The sequence below is a fragment of the Misgurnus anguillicaudatus genome, chromosome 16 (assembly GCF_027580225.2).
Source record: "Misgurnus anguillicaudatus chromosome 16, ASM2758022v2, whole genome shotgun sequence".
Classification (NCBI taxonomy): domain Eukaryota; kingdom Metazoa; phylum Chordata; class Actinopteri; order Cypriniformes; family Cobitidae; genus Misgurnus; species Misgurnus anguillicaudatus.
In genome coordinates, this window is record NC_073352.2 from 22,484,398 (window position 1) to 22,502,806 (window position 18,409).

General features: G+C 37.8%; 1 protein-coding gene across 10 annotated transcripts in view; it reads left to right on the plus strand.

Moving 5' to 3' along the window:
• The window catches only part of diaph2 (diaphanous-related formin 2), a 510,829-nt gene that overhangs the window by 413,228 nt on the left and 79,192 nt on the right, over positions 1-18,409 (plus strand). For all 10 annotated transcript variants that reach the window (XM_073854348.1, XM_073854345.1, XM_073854344.1 and 7 more), the window contains one exon: positions 7,806-7,970. In XM_073854348.1, the coding sequence (XP_073710449.1) occupies positions 7,806-7,970 (165 nt within the window). The remainder of the gene's footprint in view (positions 1-7,805; positions 7,971-18,409) is intronic.

Below are 18,409 nucleotides of genomic sequence, written 5' to 3' on the forward strand. Positions count from 1 at the left end.
TATTTCATTCAATTTTAAAAAAGAATATGTTTTGTGATGAAAGACTAAATATATTTATATATTTATATTGTCTATTTTAGACATTTAAGCATATGCCTTCAGATCAACAGGTATTTAGGAGATGCATGTTAATCAATTAATCTTAATCTCTTGGTATTACATTCAGGTAAATCTGCTACTAACCTTGTTTTATATCTATCTGATTTATACATTTATAAATAAGCCTTCCGTTGATGTATGTTTTTTTAGGATATGACAAGGGTCTCCAAACCTGCTTTTTGTGAGCTACCATCCTGCAGATTTTAACTCCAACCCTAATCAGACACACGTGAAGCAGACAGGGTTCAGGGTTGCTTGATAATTACAGAGGTGTCTTCAGGGCGGTAGCTTACCAGGAGCAGGGCAATATTAGGACAATATTTGGCTGAGATACAACTATTGAAAATCTGGAATATGAGGGTGCCAATAAAATCAAATTATTAAGAAAATCGCCTTTAACTTGTCCAAATTAATAATAAAAAATTAATAATTCGTTACATTTATATAGCGCTTTTTTCAGTACTCAAAGCGCTTTACATATGAATGGGGGAATCTCCTCAACCACAACCAATGTGCAGCATCCACCTGGATGATGCGACGGCAACCATATTGCGCCAGAACGCCCACCACACACCAGCTTATTAGTGGAGAGGAGACAGAGTGATATAGCCAATTAGTATGAGGGATGCCAATGGGCAAGTTTGGCCAGGATGCCAGGGCACACCCCTACTCTTTTTCGAAGGACATCCTGGGATTTTTAATGACCACAGAGAGTCAGGACCATTATTAGATTAAGTCTTTAGCAACACATATTATTCAAGCTCCTATAACACAAGCTTTTTCTGCGTATCTGATGTGGATCTGGAGTACTTATAGAGTAGTATTACATCTTCATATCTCTAGTCTTTAGTTTTATCAGATTTATAAAAGACAGGTCAGCTTTACCGATCCTTTCCAATAACGTACGAAAAAATTCGGAAGAAGGAGTTACGAACTGCGGGAGGAGCGAATCACGAGTCAACACTTTATACAACTGACTGGATAACTTATGATTCACTACATGTTTGTGTCGTTTATATAATATGCACTTACACTTCTATTTCAAACATAAGACAGAAGTCTTACTTACACATGCAACTCATGACCCGGTTGGGACTTTTCAATGAAATCCAGTGTTAAACACACACAAGTAAAACTCTGCTGCTACCCCGGATAAACAAACAATATCCATTATTTCCATAATGCTGGCTTACTTCTCTTTACATTCAAAAACACACTTTTTCTTTCGTGCCATTGTTAAGTCTTGATAAAAAAAGTGTGAAGTGATGCCTGTAACTTAGCATCCTCGGTTCTCGCTCACCTGCTGATTGACGCGGGCCGTGTTTGTCCGGGGGAAGAGCCCATAAGTATGGCTTACCCTGGAAACGTCAGCTGGACCCTTTCCAAAACTTGTACGAACCCTGTGCATTCGGCACAAAAATACTTTTCGACACTTTGCATTTGTTTAGCATGAGGAACCAACTCTTAAACTGTGTAAAGAATGCATAAAATACCGTATTATTGATAATAATACAGATGAAGACAAAATTATAATAATAAGACAAATTAATAATAATAATAATAAATTAAACAGATAATAATACATATTTGTGTAGTAATAATGATGATAATAATAATAATTGTAATAATATGTATATTATGCAATAATAGTATTTACAATAATGGTGGTAATACCAATAATAATTCTAAGGATTGTTATGGTTTCAGGGTTGTTTTTTTCCTAATCCCATAATAATAAATAAATAATAAACATAATGATTATTATTAATAGTAATAATTGTAACAATACTGACAACAATCAATATAATATTATATAAAAGGATGGTGATGATATTGATACTTTGTAAAAAACAGCAACAGTATTAGTAATAATAATAACAACAACAATGATAAATATAATTTTGATATAGTTATGGAAATGTACAAAATATCTTCATGGAACATGATCTTTACCTATTATTCTAATGATTTGTGACCTAAGCAATCAATAATTTTGTATTGTTGTTGCTACAAATATACCCGTGCTACTTTTGTGCTCCAAGGTCACATTTTGCTAGTTAAGCCATTTAACAGCCTAGTTGGCCACAGTAGCTTTTAAAAAGCAACATATGCTTGTGACGCTTTGCAGATTTTTTAGTAGTGACTATGATGCGATGGCAGGTTTACACAATCCAAGCTTTAATGCACAGTCATCTTTTTTAGACCTTTTTCTATTTCCATTTCACAGAGAATAATCAATGCGCCACCCTATCTTGTAGCTTGTACAATCCATAACCGTGAATCAGCGGAAATGCGTATTTGTTCTTTTCTTATTTCACACGACACACACACATATTCCACAGCTAACCCAAAAATGAGTCATCAAAATCTCAACCCTCATCAGCTTTATTACCGCCTGAGCAATTACCTACTTTTCCCCCTTTTAAGAAATTTGTTTCAGCCATGGCTGTTCTCATTACCGTTCAAATCACAGCACGCTAGCATGAATTCTGTCAATAATAGGCCATTAATCAGTAGCTTGCTCTCTAAATTTTCCAGAGGTACCCTAACAGGGTCTGGGTGAATGTTTTTGATTGAGTTCAGGCGCTTGATTGCTTGTACAGCTGCACAATACGGCATAATTACACATGGAAGTGACTGCAGCGATATTATCTCACAGTCATGGCTGCGTTGGCAGCTTTCGAGAGTTGACGGGACTGCGATAGTGGCGCTCTGGAAAGAGGCGTGGTGGAAAACCTTACGGTGGCACTCTGTTGATCTCCATCTGAGGTGTTGTGTTAATTAGCTTGGATCTCGTCCAGAAACGTTCAAAGCTGTGCCTTTCAGTTTGATACAATTTAAATTATTTTCATGGTTTCAAGTCAAACCGTAGATTTCTTACAGGCTCTTATTCGGTTGGATGCGGTATGGATTTCTATTATTTTTATTCATGTTTGCCTGAAGGAAAGCGTCATTATTCGTCTCTCGGATTGATTCGTGGAGATGAATGTTAATGCACACTCTCTTTATTTCTTCTGCATAATCTACAGAACACCTTGTCCTTCAGTCAGTTTTCAGTCAAGTCACAGTTCATTGTCATTGTCTTGCGTAATGCATGTACACAGGAAGTGCCATCCAATGACTTCAGTAAGGAATGATTGGAAAATAAAAGCTTTCACCTTCACAGACCACAAATGATGCAGAGAGAACACAGCATTCCACTTTCACTGGTCCAATAAGTCTGACTGGACCCCCATCCCCTGCTTTGCCAAACAGTTCAGGTACTCTATGCATTTGTGCCAACACTTTGGCATCTCCCTCGAAATATATTTTCTTTCCTCCTCCCCACAGCAAGCCATTAGTGCCCCATAAACCACCAAAAAAAGATGTTTCCCGTCCCATTCTGCCTGGCCGCGTGCACTAAAGCCAGGGGAGGTGGTCCCGTTTGCTTTCATGACAAGAGCTGCCGCCTCCTGTTCCCAACTAAAGTCCAGCTGTTGGGGAGGATGTATGTAGATTGGATGTGGGACTCCGGTATTGAAGAGAGAAGATATAGTCAATCCTCACTAAAAGCTTTCTTGCTATCTGCCTCCCAGCATAGAGCCAGGAGGCACGCAGAAAAGCATTAAATAAACATTAATGGAAGTGGGTTAGGGGAGATTTATTAAGGAGGTCTTTTTGGCCTTGCCTAAGGGAGCCATGCACCATTTTATTCACTCATACAAGCACACAGGTAAACAAACAAGGTAATTTATGGCAGGCTTCACAGGTGGCAGTGTTTGGAATTCACTCGCTGGCTGGTTTTAAGGTAGAGGGATTGTTTTTCACAATGTCTTGAGGAATTTTTATCATTCTTCATGTATTGAATGGATGATATACTGTAGATGTGGATTTCTCTTCTTCTATTTCATTAAACAAAATTCTAAGCTAATGAGGAGTAAGGGTGTTTTTACACTATATTTCTATCTAGAACATCTAGCAGTGTGTTTTTGTCATTTTTGAAGCCTAAAAAAGACCATCTTTTTATAAGATGGGTAAGCTAGCCTTTCTGTACAGTGAAATATGGTATTTCTGGGGAAACACGTTTGTGCCTTCTTTTGAGGACAGCTGGAGAGAAGCAACAGGCAGCGTTTGCTTTGGAAAAGGAAGCGCGCAGTGTTTCATCCAAAAACCTCTCTCTCCAACCCAGCATTTGAAGCAGAGGTGACACGGGTGACAAAAAAAGTGTGAAGTGTGTACTTTGAAAGTTCTTACAGAGGTAAAAGAGAGAGAAAGCAAGAAAGAGAGAGAGAGAGAGAGATAGACTAAAGCAAAAAAGCAAGAGAAACTGTTATAGGATTTGGTTTTGGAGGAGAATGCAGGGCTGATATTGGGCCATGCATGTCAGCTGTTGTCAATGTGACAGATCTTTGATGTGGAAATAATAGCCGGTGAGGGCTCGTCCCAGTCCAGTGGAACTGTGTATGGCTGTGATGAGCTGTTGTCAAACACACCCACATATTCACACACTCTTTATTTCAAATAAAAGCAGTGTATTCAGTATCTTACCCAATCGAGACCAAACTCGAAAGCTCTATTGGCTTGGTTTTGCTCTATCCATACCCATCATTTTAAACAGAGTACGGTCAAATAAAAGATATTAAAGCATGCGAGGTTAAATTGAGCACATTGCGCAACCTCTTGAGGATTTCTGCCTTGATTTTCTCCTTTAACAGAAACAGGAAGTTATTTTGCACTTGTCAAAAAACTCATAAAACTTAGCCCCAAGGACAGAGATGAAAACAAATTCAGACATTATTGCTGGTATTCAAGCTCAAAGTCTGTTTCCATTGAGGCTTTAAAGACTCCTGCAGTGAATGACGGGGACTTTGAGAGCATGTTTGTTTGTTTTGTTTATACTTGATGCCATTTTAGCATCTATGGCTATATTCATGGCTTAATCCATACACGAGCTGATTCACACAATTTAATCGATTTTGAGAGTAGAGTGCTTGTGTAGGCCATAGCAGAATTATTCAGTATGTCTGCTGGCAACATGCAAATATCTTGGGGAAATTTTGAACGGCATTACTAAATGAAAAATAATATCTTTAAACAAAATAATACAATTTTATAAACCTATCATCCGGTTCAGAATTTTACTGAAGCTTAATGTATGGTGTTGCCTTCTTAAGCATCAGAGTATAGTTGTGTATATACATAATATACAATTATATATGTTTTTTTTATATTATATACACTACTGGTCAAGTTTTGAAACACTTGACTGAAATGTTAAAGAGCCACTAAGATGCACATTTTAAGCATCCTATCACTGTTTTAAGTCCGGGACAACAGGTTTAAAGGCATGCAAGGTCAAAAAACACTGTAATTTTCTTAAAATATGAATTTAAAATAACCCCGTTTCTCAGAGATCCTCAAACGATTCGTGTGAAGCCGTTCAACGACTCAGTCTGCCTAAACCCCACTTTAGAGTAGCCTACTCTGCTCTGATTGGTCAACTGACAGAGTCTCCGCACAGACCACAGATCAGTGGCACAGACCAACAATAGTGCAACATGTATTGACCTAGTTCTAGCATGATTTACTGAGAAGACATTATCGACATCAATACATATCATTCATCATCAATCCAAGCAATACAAACGACAACAGAAACTAACGTTTTTACACTCATTTAAGCATTTATGTAAGCTATCCGGGTCATAGCAAAACTGTAAGTGCAGCATGCGTTAGCCGCTTGCTAACGTGACTCTCTGACAGTATATTAAGAGTTTAAACATGGACATCAATACGACATCGTTCATCATTAATCCAAGCAATAAAAACGACGACAGAAACTAACGTTTTTACACTCATTTAAGCCAGTCTGTAAGCTAACGGGACCATAGCAAAAATTTAAACACAAGTGCACATGCGTTAGCCACTTGGTAACGTGGCTCTTTGACAGTATATTAAAAGTTTAAACAACGACATCAATACACATCATTCATCATTAATCCAAGCAATAAAACCGACAACAGACACTAACATTTTACTCTAATTTAAGGAAGTATGGGTATCTTATCTCCTTGAAAAAGTAATTTTAACCACTGATTCTTCATATCTTCATCCTTTGGTAGTGAAAACAACACAAACTGAAAACACAGCCTGATATGATGTTTACACACTAACTAGCTGTGGGCAGGTCATAGTTTTCGTTTAGTTTCGTTTCTATGCAAAGTGTTCATATTACATAGATAAAGACAGGCAAGAGATTCCATCCATATGACGACTTGTTTCAGCGATTCAGAGTTGACTCCCTACTTTAGAAGCCAATAACTTTATTAATCGTGCACTTTTTGGTTCAACTACTTTGCACATTGTTTGCATTGATGGACAGGTACACGACACACTGCAATACAGGTCATTTCGATTGTGGATCTTTGTTGCTCTTTAACTGTTATCTTAAAAATATTTTTCTGTGAAGGTGTATGTTTAAATGCTTGACATTACTTTTGTAGAAAAAATATAACTGTGACGAGCACATTATTTTCTGTTATTAGAAAACTTACTTTTTATTTAAAAATATTATTGAAAAGAACATTGAAGAAAATACAGTTTAATGCAGCATTTCTCTTCAGTAAGGAAATATTAAAGGAAATGCAGGCAATAAGAGCCCATATTAAATGTGTACTCTTTCAATATTCTTTAAAATTCATCCTAAAGTGAAACTTCAAGAAGCTTCTTTATAAAATGACACAAGTACGGTTTTGCATTTTTTAGGCAAATGTGACTGCATTTTAGATGATAAAAATATGTTTTGATTTATTTTGGATGCCTTTAGTTACCCAGCATAATTCCCACAGTTATATATATATATGTATATATATAATAATATATAATAATATATAATAATAATTATATATATATATATATATATATATATATATATATATATATATATATATATATATATATATATATATATATATATATATATTTTATGCAGAAGTCTACTGGAAGATAAGTTTGGGCCTATATATAACACATTGAACTCGGGCCATTCGCATATTTTGAAACCAGGAAATGCAATCACCTAGATTTGAAGTCTGAATGTGTGTAGCTGAACTAGCTTGTATGTATGTGGTGTGCTGTTTATCAGCAGGCAATGAAAAGAAAGTGAAGCTGTATTGAAGCGTGCCATGTTTATTTATGTATGTATGTGTGTGTTTGTAGTTTATGAGCTTGGGGGCCATCTACGTGTCATGAGCTATGAGAAAACGCAGCCCTGACTGGAGCTGTCAATAGCCACATATAAAACCTGCCTTTATCTACCTTTTAAATTACAAACTGCATTTCACATGGTGGTCCAGCATGCGCTGACCCCATTCTTGTTAGGAAAAACAATGAAACTACAATCAGCTACTCCTGCTAGCATCTGCGTTTGCCCCTAGACTATGAATTGCTCTTCTATCACTCCGGCACCAGCGCTATTAGCTCAATGTGCCAGTGATTCCAAAATCGGAGAGGTTATTGAATGGCTTTGTTTGTCTCGCTTGACCCCTACAGAAATGTGTTGGCTCTGCTCGATTTTCTGCAGGTGACCCCATATTTTGAAGGAATGGGAAAAGGATTTTAAAGGCTTTGTTTGTCAGCGTTTATCCATCGCTTTATAAATCTGTGATGTTGTGATGTGGCCATGGCTATCAACTTTGCTTGTCCTTCCTTGACCGTTTTGTTCCTACGGCTTTTCCAAGCATTCCAGAGAGCAGTACGAGAAGCTTTCTACCATGCATAAGAATATGCAGAAGCTCTACGAGAGCCTGGGAAGCTACTTCGCCTTCGACCCCCACACTGTTAGCATTGAGGACTTCTTTGGAGACCTGGCTACCTTCCGCAACCTCTTTACGGTGAGTACAGCAGCACGCTAACATTTTTATCAAAGCACAAATGCTTTTTCCTGTACACTCAGCACTACTCAAGGTTGAAAAGAGTTTTTTTGTATTTTTCTCTTCAAAGCAATCTGTATAAATATTTCTTTAAAGAAATATTATAGTGCTTGAGCGGGTACAGTACTCTATAAGAAACCTGACGCTAGGTCAGAGTTGTATGGCAAGACGATTAAGTGTAGATTTTGTCATTTGGAATTGAAGAGGAAAATTCTTTTTCAACTTTTTAATTTTTCTTCTTTGTTCAGATACACAGTTTTAATCAGTGCATAGTTTTTAAGTAGGACTTCAGTGTTAAGCCTTGTGTTACAGTAAGTGTATGTGGTGATTTACCTCATTTTGTCAAATTTGATTATAACATTTTTCTTAACACTTCAATAAGAAAATAGAAGGACAGACTGAATGAGCTGAATGAAGCAAAAACACATTGTACTGGGAATGGAATTTATTCATGTAACCAAATGTTTGGATCTCAAGGTGATAAAAGTCACTAAAGCCTCATATCCTTTCAAAGTTTCATTAGCTTCTGTACAGTTTGTGTTAAATAGATAACACCTCCTCATACTATCTCAAAACAAAAATCACTGGGGTTTAGGAAGGCAGAACTGGGTTATTGCTCATAGGATAGGGATTTACATAAACAGAATGTGTTTCAAGTACATTTCGGGGTGTAAAATCCTTGCTTAATATATAAATAAAGCCACTATATTGGAAACCTTATTTATTTGCATTAGTTTTTTGTTATTAAAGTTTTGGTTTTTGAAAATAGTTTGAAGCTCTGTAGTTTCTGTATATTAAGGTGTTTTTTTCAATGGGCATGTTGTGGGCCGAACCACATGCCCCCCTAAACTGTCAGTGTGAAAGTCATCTAAATTTTATAAGAATTCTTCACCAAAAATCAACCATCTCTGTCCTATACATGAATTGCCTTTTTACAATATTTAATACAACTCCTCTAGGAAGCAAGCTTTGCAGTACAAAGAAAAAAGCTTCACTGTGATAAAATCATCCTGGGATTGGGGTAATTTTGATCTAAAATGGAGTCTCAATATGGGCAAGTGAAGGGGGTCAGAACAGCTCCACACAAAGCTGGTCTCAGGGCGGTGGGTCTTTTAAACGTATATTTAACGTCTCCTCATTTCCCCAGCTTCTGCTATAAGAGCCCCAGCAAAAAAGTAATGACATGATGTCCAGAAGGAATGCTCAAAGTCTTCAAAACCCATTACAGTGAATGGCAAGGTCTCCTTGTCTGAGGCTCTTCTCACAAACATATCTAAAAAACATTTTTTATTTCTCATGATCAAAGCGGAGCAACACGTGACACAACACTCCCTCCAGGGTGCAGTGCTGAAAGTCTGTAAAAGGGGCATCTATGGAAATAAATGCTTTTCTTAAGCAAAAAGTTCTTTTTGAATAAGTTATTAGTGATTTACAGATCAATATTTGAAAGTGCAGAGCTGGTAGGGAACACAAACACAGCTGAATGTCCAGCAGCACCCTGGAGATCCCAACATTGTAAAAAAATCCTTGTTGCACTTACAGTTTAATCAACTTGAATTTACAATTGATTTCAACTTTCTTGACTGCTTAGGAGTTGGTATAAATTATAAAAATTATGTTGACATTATTTTAACTTTATCTTTTATAATTTAAAGCAACTCCTCGCTAGTCAAGAAAGTTTAAATTCATATATATATATGTGGGATGCACATCCAGGGCAAGAAGCTCCCGTTCCACCACATTCCAAAGATGCTCTATTGGGTTGAGATCTGGTGACTGTGGGGGCCATTTTAGTACAGTGAATTCATTGTTATTTTCAAGAAACCAATTTAAAATGATTCGAGCTTTGTGACATGGTGCATTATCCTGCTGGAAGTAGCCATCAGAGGATGGGTACATGGTGGTCATAAAGGGATGGACATGGTCAGAAACAATGCTCAGGTAGCCCGTGGCATTTAAACGATGCCCAATTGGCACTAAGGGGCCTAAAGTGTGCCAAGAAAACATCCCCCACACCATTTGACTACCACCACCAACCTGCGCAGTGGTAACAAGGCATGATGGATCCATGTTCTCATTCTGTTTACGCCAAATTCTGACTCCACCATCTGAATGTTTTAACAGAAATCGAGACTCATCAGACCAGGCAACATTTTTCCAGTCTTCAACTGTCCAATTTTGGTGCAAATTGTAGCCTATTTGTAGTGGAGATGAATGGTACCCGGTGGGGTCTTCTGTTGTAGTAGCCCATCCGCCTCAAGGTTGTGCGTGTTGTGGCTTCACAAATGCTTTGCTGCATACCTTGGTTGTAACGAGTGGTTATTTCAGTCAAAGTATGAGTTCAGGAGATTGTCTTGACCAGGACCACACCCCTAAATGCATTGAAGCAACTGCCATGTGATTGGTTGATTAGATAATTGCATTAATGAAAAATTGAACAGGTGTTCCTAATAATCTTTTAGGTGATTATATATATATAATGTTTGCTTTATTGGTTTCATGTTTATTTTTAGTCCAGGCCACACTGGTAAATTATGTTTTGTACATGAAAACATTTATTTATGTTTATTTAAGTAATTCCTGTTCATTATGGAGTTCTAATTTCACCATTGACTTGTATCTCATAATGTACAGTTCCAAACCGAACCGTATTTTTGGCTCTTTTGAGTCATTTAAAGATAAAGCATTATTCCGCACTCACAAATGACTCACATGGCGTATTTTAAATTGCTTCCCTGACATATATTTATTTGGTTGGGCAAATAACACCGCCTGCCAGATCTCATGAAGCACACACAAACCCACACATAGATAAAGGAATCCATTGGCTATATGTCTTTTCAGGCTTAATAGAAATGAGATTTGATTATAGCACATGATGTTTTTGGACAGATTTGGACTATGGAGAGAAGCACAGGAGAGAGGGAGTCTGCGTGTAATTCTGACTAGAGGCTGCGGATGAACATCAGTATATTAATGACTTATCAAAGCGCAGCAGATGGAGATGAACTAACACTCTCTCTTGTTAATTGAGCGAGCCACTGATTAGACCAATGAAGTCAGCCGAGGTTGAACGCTGTGACGGCGCATGACAAACATGACTAAGAGAATCAGGAGCACATATGCTTAATCCTTGCGTCTGCTTACTATGTTAGTAAAAACATTTAAGATTAGCTTTATCTCGTATACACTGTTATGTTGGTCCTGAGAAGCAGAATAATAATTGAGATTGTGTTTAAGTGTGATGTCATTTCCTCCTCACTGCCACTGTCAGATCGGCAGTGATCACAGTTAAACCCAGTGGAGCGTACCTTTAGATCAGTCTAATATTTGAATCAACACACACACAACGTCGGCCACTTTATACTCTTGGCAATTTCACACAGCCGGCTGAAAAACTAATGAGAGGAAAATGATTCAAAAAATAAAAACATCTCAAATATGGTTCAGTTAGTTTACATTTTGTGTTGGCCAAATAGGCCCATCTGTGATGTGGCAATTTTGGTGTGGCTTTCACGTTCTCAGTAGCCAACTATCTGAAACGCATTGCGGTTTCCGAGTATATATATATATATATGTCTGTCTAAAATAGATGGTCCTTCCAAAAAAAAAAAAAAAATGAATTATGTAGCGTGTAGCTGAGAGAGGAGGTGTGTGGAACACAAGACTATTCAGATATTCTACTTTGTGGCTGGGCACAAACAGGAGAAACTACAAAGCCACCTCCACAAAGCAAGAGCATGTTTCCTTTGTGTCACTCCACAGCACATGTACCTCGCAAATATATTTACAAAGACATCTAGTCCTCGGTGGCTGTCTGGAAGGACACCATCCTATCCTGTGGTGGTTGCCAGCATGCATAGGCACACCTGGGGTATATGGACTCCATATTGGCAATTTAATTCCGCTGCAATCCTTCTCGTAGAGTAGCACAGACGTCACTGTGGACCACAGCCTGATGACCAATCTACAGATCACATTTGCTATTGCACCACAGCACTTTTTGTTTTTTGAAACGAAATGCACTTTCCCCAGGTGGTTCGATTTTGAATGGTTTGTTTATTATCATCTTTCATGATAATTGAAGCTGATGATTCATCTAGTTGAAAATGTGTTGAAACCTCACACATTACCTCTCTCAAGATGAATATATGTGTGCGGTGTTAAAGTAGCATGCGCACATCACTTCAGCAGGTGCTCGATCAAAAAGAAGCAAAGTTGAAATGCAAAAGAACCGGTGCTATTTTTGTTCCCTTAGAAGTTTAGTAAATGAGTCAGGCTATTTGTGGTCGAAACATTGCAATTTAAACTTTTTATTTTTTTTTAGAGCAAAAACTTTTACTACTAATAAGCCAGAGAGAGAAATGTCTATCCTTTTCTTTCTTCTATCCTGTTTTGCTTTAGGCTATGCCAGTGAATTATAACTAAAGAATGTTGATGTCTATATATAAGATAGAGACATTTCTTCACTACGTGGGCTCGGTTTAGCCCCAACTTTAGATTTTTTTTTGTTCTATCGTCCTTTAAATACATACAGATAAAGCACTATCTATGTGATCTTAAATAACCCTTTCTTAGCACTCTAATTAACCAAAAGAGTTTTAAGGGAGACTTTTTCCCCTGTAATCAGCTCTCCTAATGACTTTGGATTATTTAGTGTGTAAACACAATTAGCCAGCCTAATTTGCCTTAACATATTGATTGGTGGCCACCGCTGACAACCGCAGGACTTCCTGTGGATTTCAATCCTTCCTGTTTATTTCCTTCTTTTTATTTATTTTTTTATTTTTTTTGGAAAGTAACCTTTACCTTTCGTTTGCATAGAGCGTATCTGCAACAGTGAGATATCAGCGTTTGCTGGCAGAGAGCACCGATGAGATGTGATTTGAATTTATAGCAGTAAGAGGCACTGTGACCATAACAAACACGTTTCTGTGAGATTAAAATGCTTTTGATGAAAGACACTTCCATTTTTTGGTCAATGAGTAAGACATGATCAAGCTGTGATGTGTGCGTTTCATTCTCATACAGTAGGGGAGAGCGAGGCACAACCTTACGCTTTTTGACTTTGGCTTCTTTAAAAAAAAATTAAGTTAGATTAATAATTTTTACACAATCAACACACACATCTCTGCTACAAATGAACACGTAAGGTTTGTGGGACCTACCGTTAGCGTACAATTACACCAATAGTGACAGGAGTGCAAACATTACAACTTACCCCATAGGTGGGGTTCATTGTAACAAACAGAAGGTTTGTTGTAACACCTGCTAGAAAATTTAGTTTAAACACAAATAATTCAAAAAAATTCTCTCTATATACTATACTATATACAGGTGGATATTGTTTATATATCTGCCTATAATAAATAGATAGACACACATTCATTCATCCATGATCCTTCATCTAATCATTCTTGTATTCTTGCATCAATGCATATAAATAGAGTTTCACAATTAAGACAAAAAATCCTAATCGTCAGTTATTTCCCCTGATATTGTATTAACAGGTATCATTTTGATAACTAGTATTTAAATTGTTTTCATTTCATTATCATTGTATACAACTAACCCCGCTGTGTAAAAATGTTTTCAATCCCTGCTATCAGTTACTAAGAGTTGCAGACATGTTTCAAAATGGTGTTATGTTTTAGGTAACAAGATTGATTGATTAAAATAATATAAGGTTGGATTTGGTGACTTACACACCCAACTCAGAAATCGAAAAAAAACTTAAGACGAAGAAATGTACTTTTATGGCTCCAAAACACTCTTTGTTCAATATCTTATAGGTGCAGTGTGTACATTTTAGCGGCATCCAGTGGTGAGGTTGCGAACTACAACCAAAGGCTCAGACCACTGCTCATCCCTCATTTCGAAACGCATAGAGAAGCTATGGTAGCCGCCACTGGAAAAACATGTAATTGACGGAGAAAACTTAGTAAAAAAAGTTTGTTAAGGGCTTCTGTAGAAAACATGGCACAAAATGGCGACTTACACCAACCGCATTTCAGGCATCAGAATCGCATGTACCATGCCTAGTTTGCCGCTTGAACAGTTTGAATGCATTCGCGCGTGTAGAGCGAAGTAGACGCGTGGAAAAAGCAAGCATTTGACGCGCGTCAGATGCAAAATCCACTTCTTGTGGGAGGGGCAAGTGCTATGCGGTTGTCTGTTTGCAAGATGACTGATGTTGATTGTGCATTTATCGAGAGAGTTACCGGTTTGTATTTGGTAACCTTACTAAAGGGGGAAAATAAACGGTGCGGGTCGATAAACATCATGTGACTCAAAAGTTAAATGTGTATTACAACTTACCAGGTTTTCCTATGTCCTCACTGACACTTTTCCAAGGGAGGTCCTTTTTATTCCTGTCTCTATAGAAATAAGAACTTGTGTCGTATAGCTCCGGGTGACTGTTCACAGACAATATTAAGTGTTCCTTCAGGTTGAATGAGTGACTCCGAGCGGGGCTGCCGCCACAGCAGCAAGCAGGCTCGTGATTGGTTAACGCAGCGCGTAATTCTGCCAAAGTTCACATTTTTCAACTCGGCGTCAGTCGCCAATCCGCGGCCAACACAAAATGCACAAAAAGGACCATTCGCTAGACGCTAGACGCGCGAATAAGGCGGAAAAGAGATCCTTCTAAAATTGACACACTGCACCTTTAACCAAAACACATCAAAACTTTTCACAAATTCACAGGAGATCATCTTCTGACAGTAAGAGAAAATGACCAAAAGCACAGATTGCTCAGCCATGTAGAAATATGTAAAATAGCTGTGTTACAATTAAGTTAGTTTGTGCCCCGCTCACCCCTAAATTTACAGATTGTGCTAACGCATGTTCCTTCCTTCTTTATGGAAATGCAATTCAGGCGCTTTGGGCTATGATATTCAAATGCACGCCCTCTGGGCATTGTTTATCTCATGTAAAGCTTCCTAATACCTAGAACACAATTAAGAAAATTGATAAAATCATAAACACTGCCCCAGGCTAATTGGGATCAAGCAAACGGTTGAACACATGTTTATCGCCATGGTAGTTTGGGTTTTTGCATGTTTGATGAGGGTAAGATAATTATGTTGTGTAATTGTGTTTGCGGTAAGAATTGTTTGTTTGTTTTTTTATAAAACTTGCCAGGAGGAATTATGTTTGTCGCTATAAATAAATGATTTTTCAATTAAGGATCCTATGTGTTTGATGCTATCACCATTTACAAACCTGAGATTGAACTGTCATTTTTTTTGCAGACCCATAAGCTATTGACTTCATGATACTTAAATTGTGAATTCACAATAACAAGAAGAATTGTTTATGCTAATGTTTGCTGTCACTCAGCAGCATGAATAGATGAATAGATAGATTTCCCGTTTTCACTTTTTGAAGGACAGCCATGTGCATGCTGACTCAATTACTTTTTTTATTATAACAAGTACTCTGTTTGTTTATCGTTGTTTTGCAGAACATGCAAATTGAAAACAGGTATCTCTTCTCCCTTTTTTTTCTTTTTGCTTTCCACCCCCCTCTCCCCCACAGCCCATGTTTGGATATCCATGCTTACCATATCCTTTCTGTATAATAAAAAGACAGGTGTAGATGTAGGCTCTTGTTCTTGAACTCTGCGACACTATTGACCAACACAATAAGGTGTACTTTCTTTCCCCTTCCACACTGTACCCATAATCCTCATGTCTCAGCACCGAACACGACATGTACGTCGGAAACCCTAAGGGAGCCAGAAAGGGGCCAGGCTGTCAACAGTCATTACGTCGCACCAAGAAAGAACAAACCGCAGACATATACGCATACACAAAACACTCATTCCTCTCCTAAAGGCAAGCCCTGTCAGGTTAGTGCTACGGGCCTGGGGTGAAGAGACCTTTGCTGTGCAGGAAAGGTTATGTAGAAGTGGCTTTTTCTCTCTCCTTCGCTGCGTCTCCATGTCTTCTGTGTGTCTACGTCCAGCTTTTTCTTACTATTCATACCACCTGACACCTTCGTGGCATTTACCGAGGAAGAAATAGGGGAGACTGATATCTCCACGTCTAAGTATACAGGCCACCCGCTGGTACGAAGCCTTCGACTCTTGTCGGACTGATTGTATTTGCGAGATGAGCAGACGCCGCCACAATCTTGTATTTACCAGCGGGGAACTCTGTATTTTCTGATTGGTGGTGTGTCAATTGAAAAATCACAGTGGAGGCTAATTGATATTGATCTGGAATTGTGGTGGCCTAAAAATGATAAAGTACATAGATAAAACATCAATTATCCACCTATCGTGCCCTATTTGCACCCATAAATGAGGCTAAAAATGATAAAAGCCCCCTGTTTATGTCACAATGTACTATAATTTGGTACAAAGCAGGAGGACTTGAGGGCCTGAGGTGAGCTGTATAGCTGAAACAGCCTGGGACACAGTCACTGCAAATATCCAAAATGGGAGCTGTCTTATCTGGCACCATGTTAATGCTTATGGAAATTGTAACTCAATGGGGACTTCACAGCAGTATCTGGAGCCATCTTGATGTTCAATTAAACAATCTCTGTCTGCTTCCTCTATAGCTTCACTCACTGGAAACAGAAAGGCTGCTACTATGTCCCCTGCTGTTAATAAACAGGCACTTATGAAGCTTAAACTTTCTTAGCATTTGCTGTATTGATTTTGGGAGTACATATGTAGTGCCTATTACTGGCTGCATTTCCATTACAGATTTGCACAAAACCTAAGCGTTGTTTTCTAAATGTCGACAAAAACTACTTTGAAATGACGGCGTTTCAATGACGTCAATGAGTCATTCCAAACATCCCATCGACTAATGTTTGTAGGTTTACTAATATCACATCCACCCCTGCATTATTTTTAAGCGAAAAAGAAGGAAAGTTCCTTATACTTAGGAACGGCCAAGTATGTAATAGTACATTATTTTAAATCCAAAGAGATGTAGGAGTGTGATCCAGACATTAGTCCCTTTCACACATACAGTCTTTACTGCTAATTTACTGGTAAATTGCAGTTAACAGGTCATGTGTGAACAGAGCCTTTCTGGTAAATCAGTCCTGCCAATTTACCAGCAAGAGAGGTTGTAAGATTACCAGTAATTTACCGGTAAGCGTCATGTGTGTACAAAAATTTAGATTACCGGCATTTAAGATGGACAGTGCCAGACCGTACTGACAGCTTTGGGACAATCATAACGTTTTGATACAGATAATGCGTTCACCCCGGGACTGTTTACAGACAATTCCACACACACACGCTGCTTAAAAGTCAAGCTCACCTGTAGTTAACGTCCACATTTCTTTACCAAAGTTGTTTAATACAGCTTACCGTCTATTTGCCGAATTGCAGACGTCCTTAGTACACCCTACGTGAAGCCTAATGTTGTTTAAGACACAGGTTCTGTTTGACGTTGCCTAATGCAATGTTGTTTGGTCACAAGCAACTTCGTGCCGTCAGCGTTTGCCACAAATGTGAAAACAACAAAATACGGACCGTGGATATTACCGCCATTGTTTACAAATACAACACTGAGCTCGCCGCGCGCCACAGGTAACTTCTCCGTTCTTACCGAGTTTACCGTTTTTTTTTCATACTGATGTGTGAATGATGTCTTACTGGTAAAAAAGATGGAACTGCGTGTGTTAACAGCACATTTGTGTATTTACTGGTAAATTAATTCTGGTAAATTCATGGTAATTTACCGAAATTACTGCGAGAAAGAGGCTATTATTGGCAAGGTATGTCTGTTATATTTGGGAGCAGACACGTATTGAGGTGTTTCTGGTAGATTTTAGTAGGGGAGAGCGGGGGGCGAAAGTACCATTTTTCTGAAAAACTTAATTTTTAAAGATAATGTTATAGACAGAGATATATTTGCTGTGGTCAATAACTCACAAGTGTGGTCTATCAATATCATGTAAAATTTAAAACGACTTCAGTATAATTTAACTTTAAACATAAGTAGTGAATTGTTACTTTCGACCCCACCTGCAGGGACGAAAGTAACACACAGGTGGGTCAAAAGTAACACAGCAAAACAATATAGATTTTTTGTGTTACACTTGTTTTTACTAAATATACATGACTATGATCTCGTTAATATGTAACTGCAAACATATTTTGTAATTTATTTTTGTAAAAAAATACAATTTCATTTTAAATTTCAGTTTTATCCAATGTTTCAAAAGCAACCAACAGTACAAACTTAAATTGTTGAGAATAAAAAAAATTAACAGTATGAACACTATGAAAATGAAAATAAATCAAATTAGAATAATATTAGTTTTCAACATATGCAACAGTATTAGCAATGGGACAAAGTAACAAGTGTTACTTTCGACCCGACAAAATTTAAACTCGATTTACTTTTATTTTGAAAAATTCACAGAAGTCA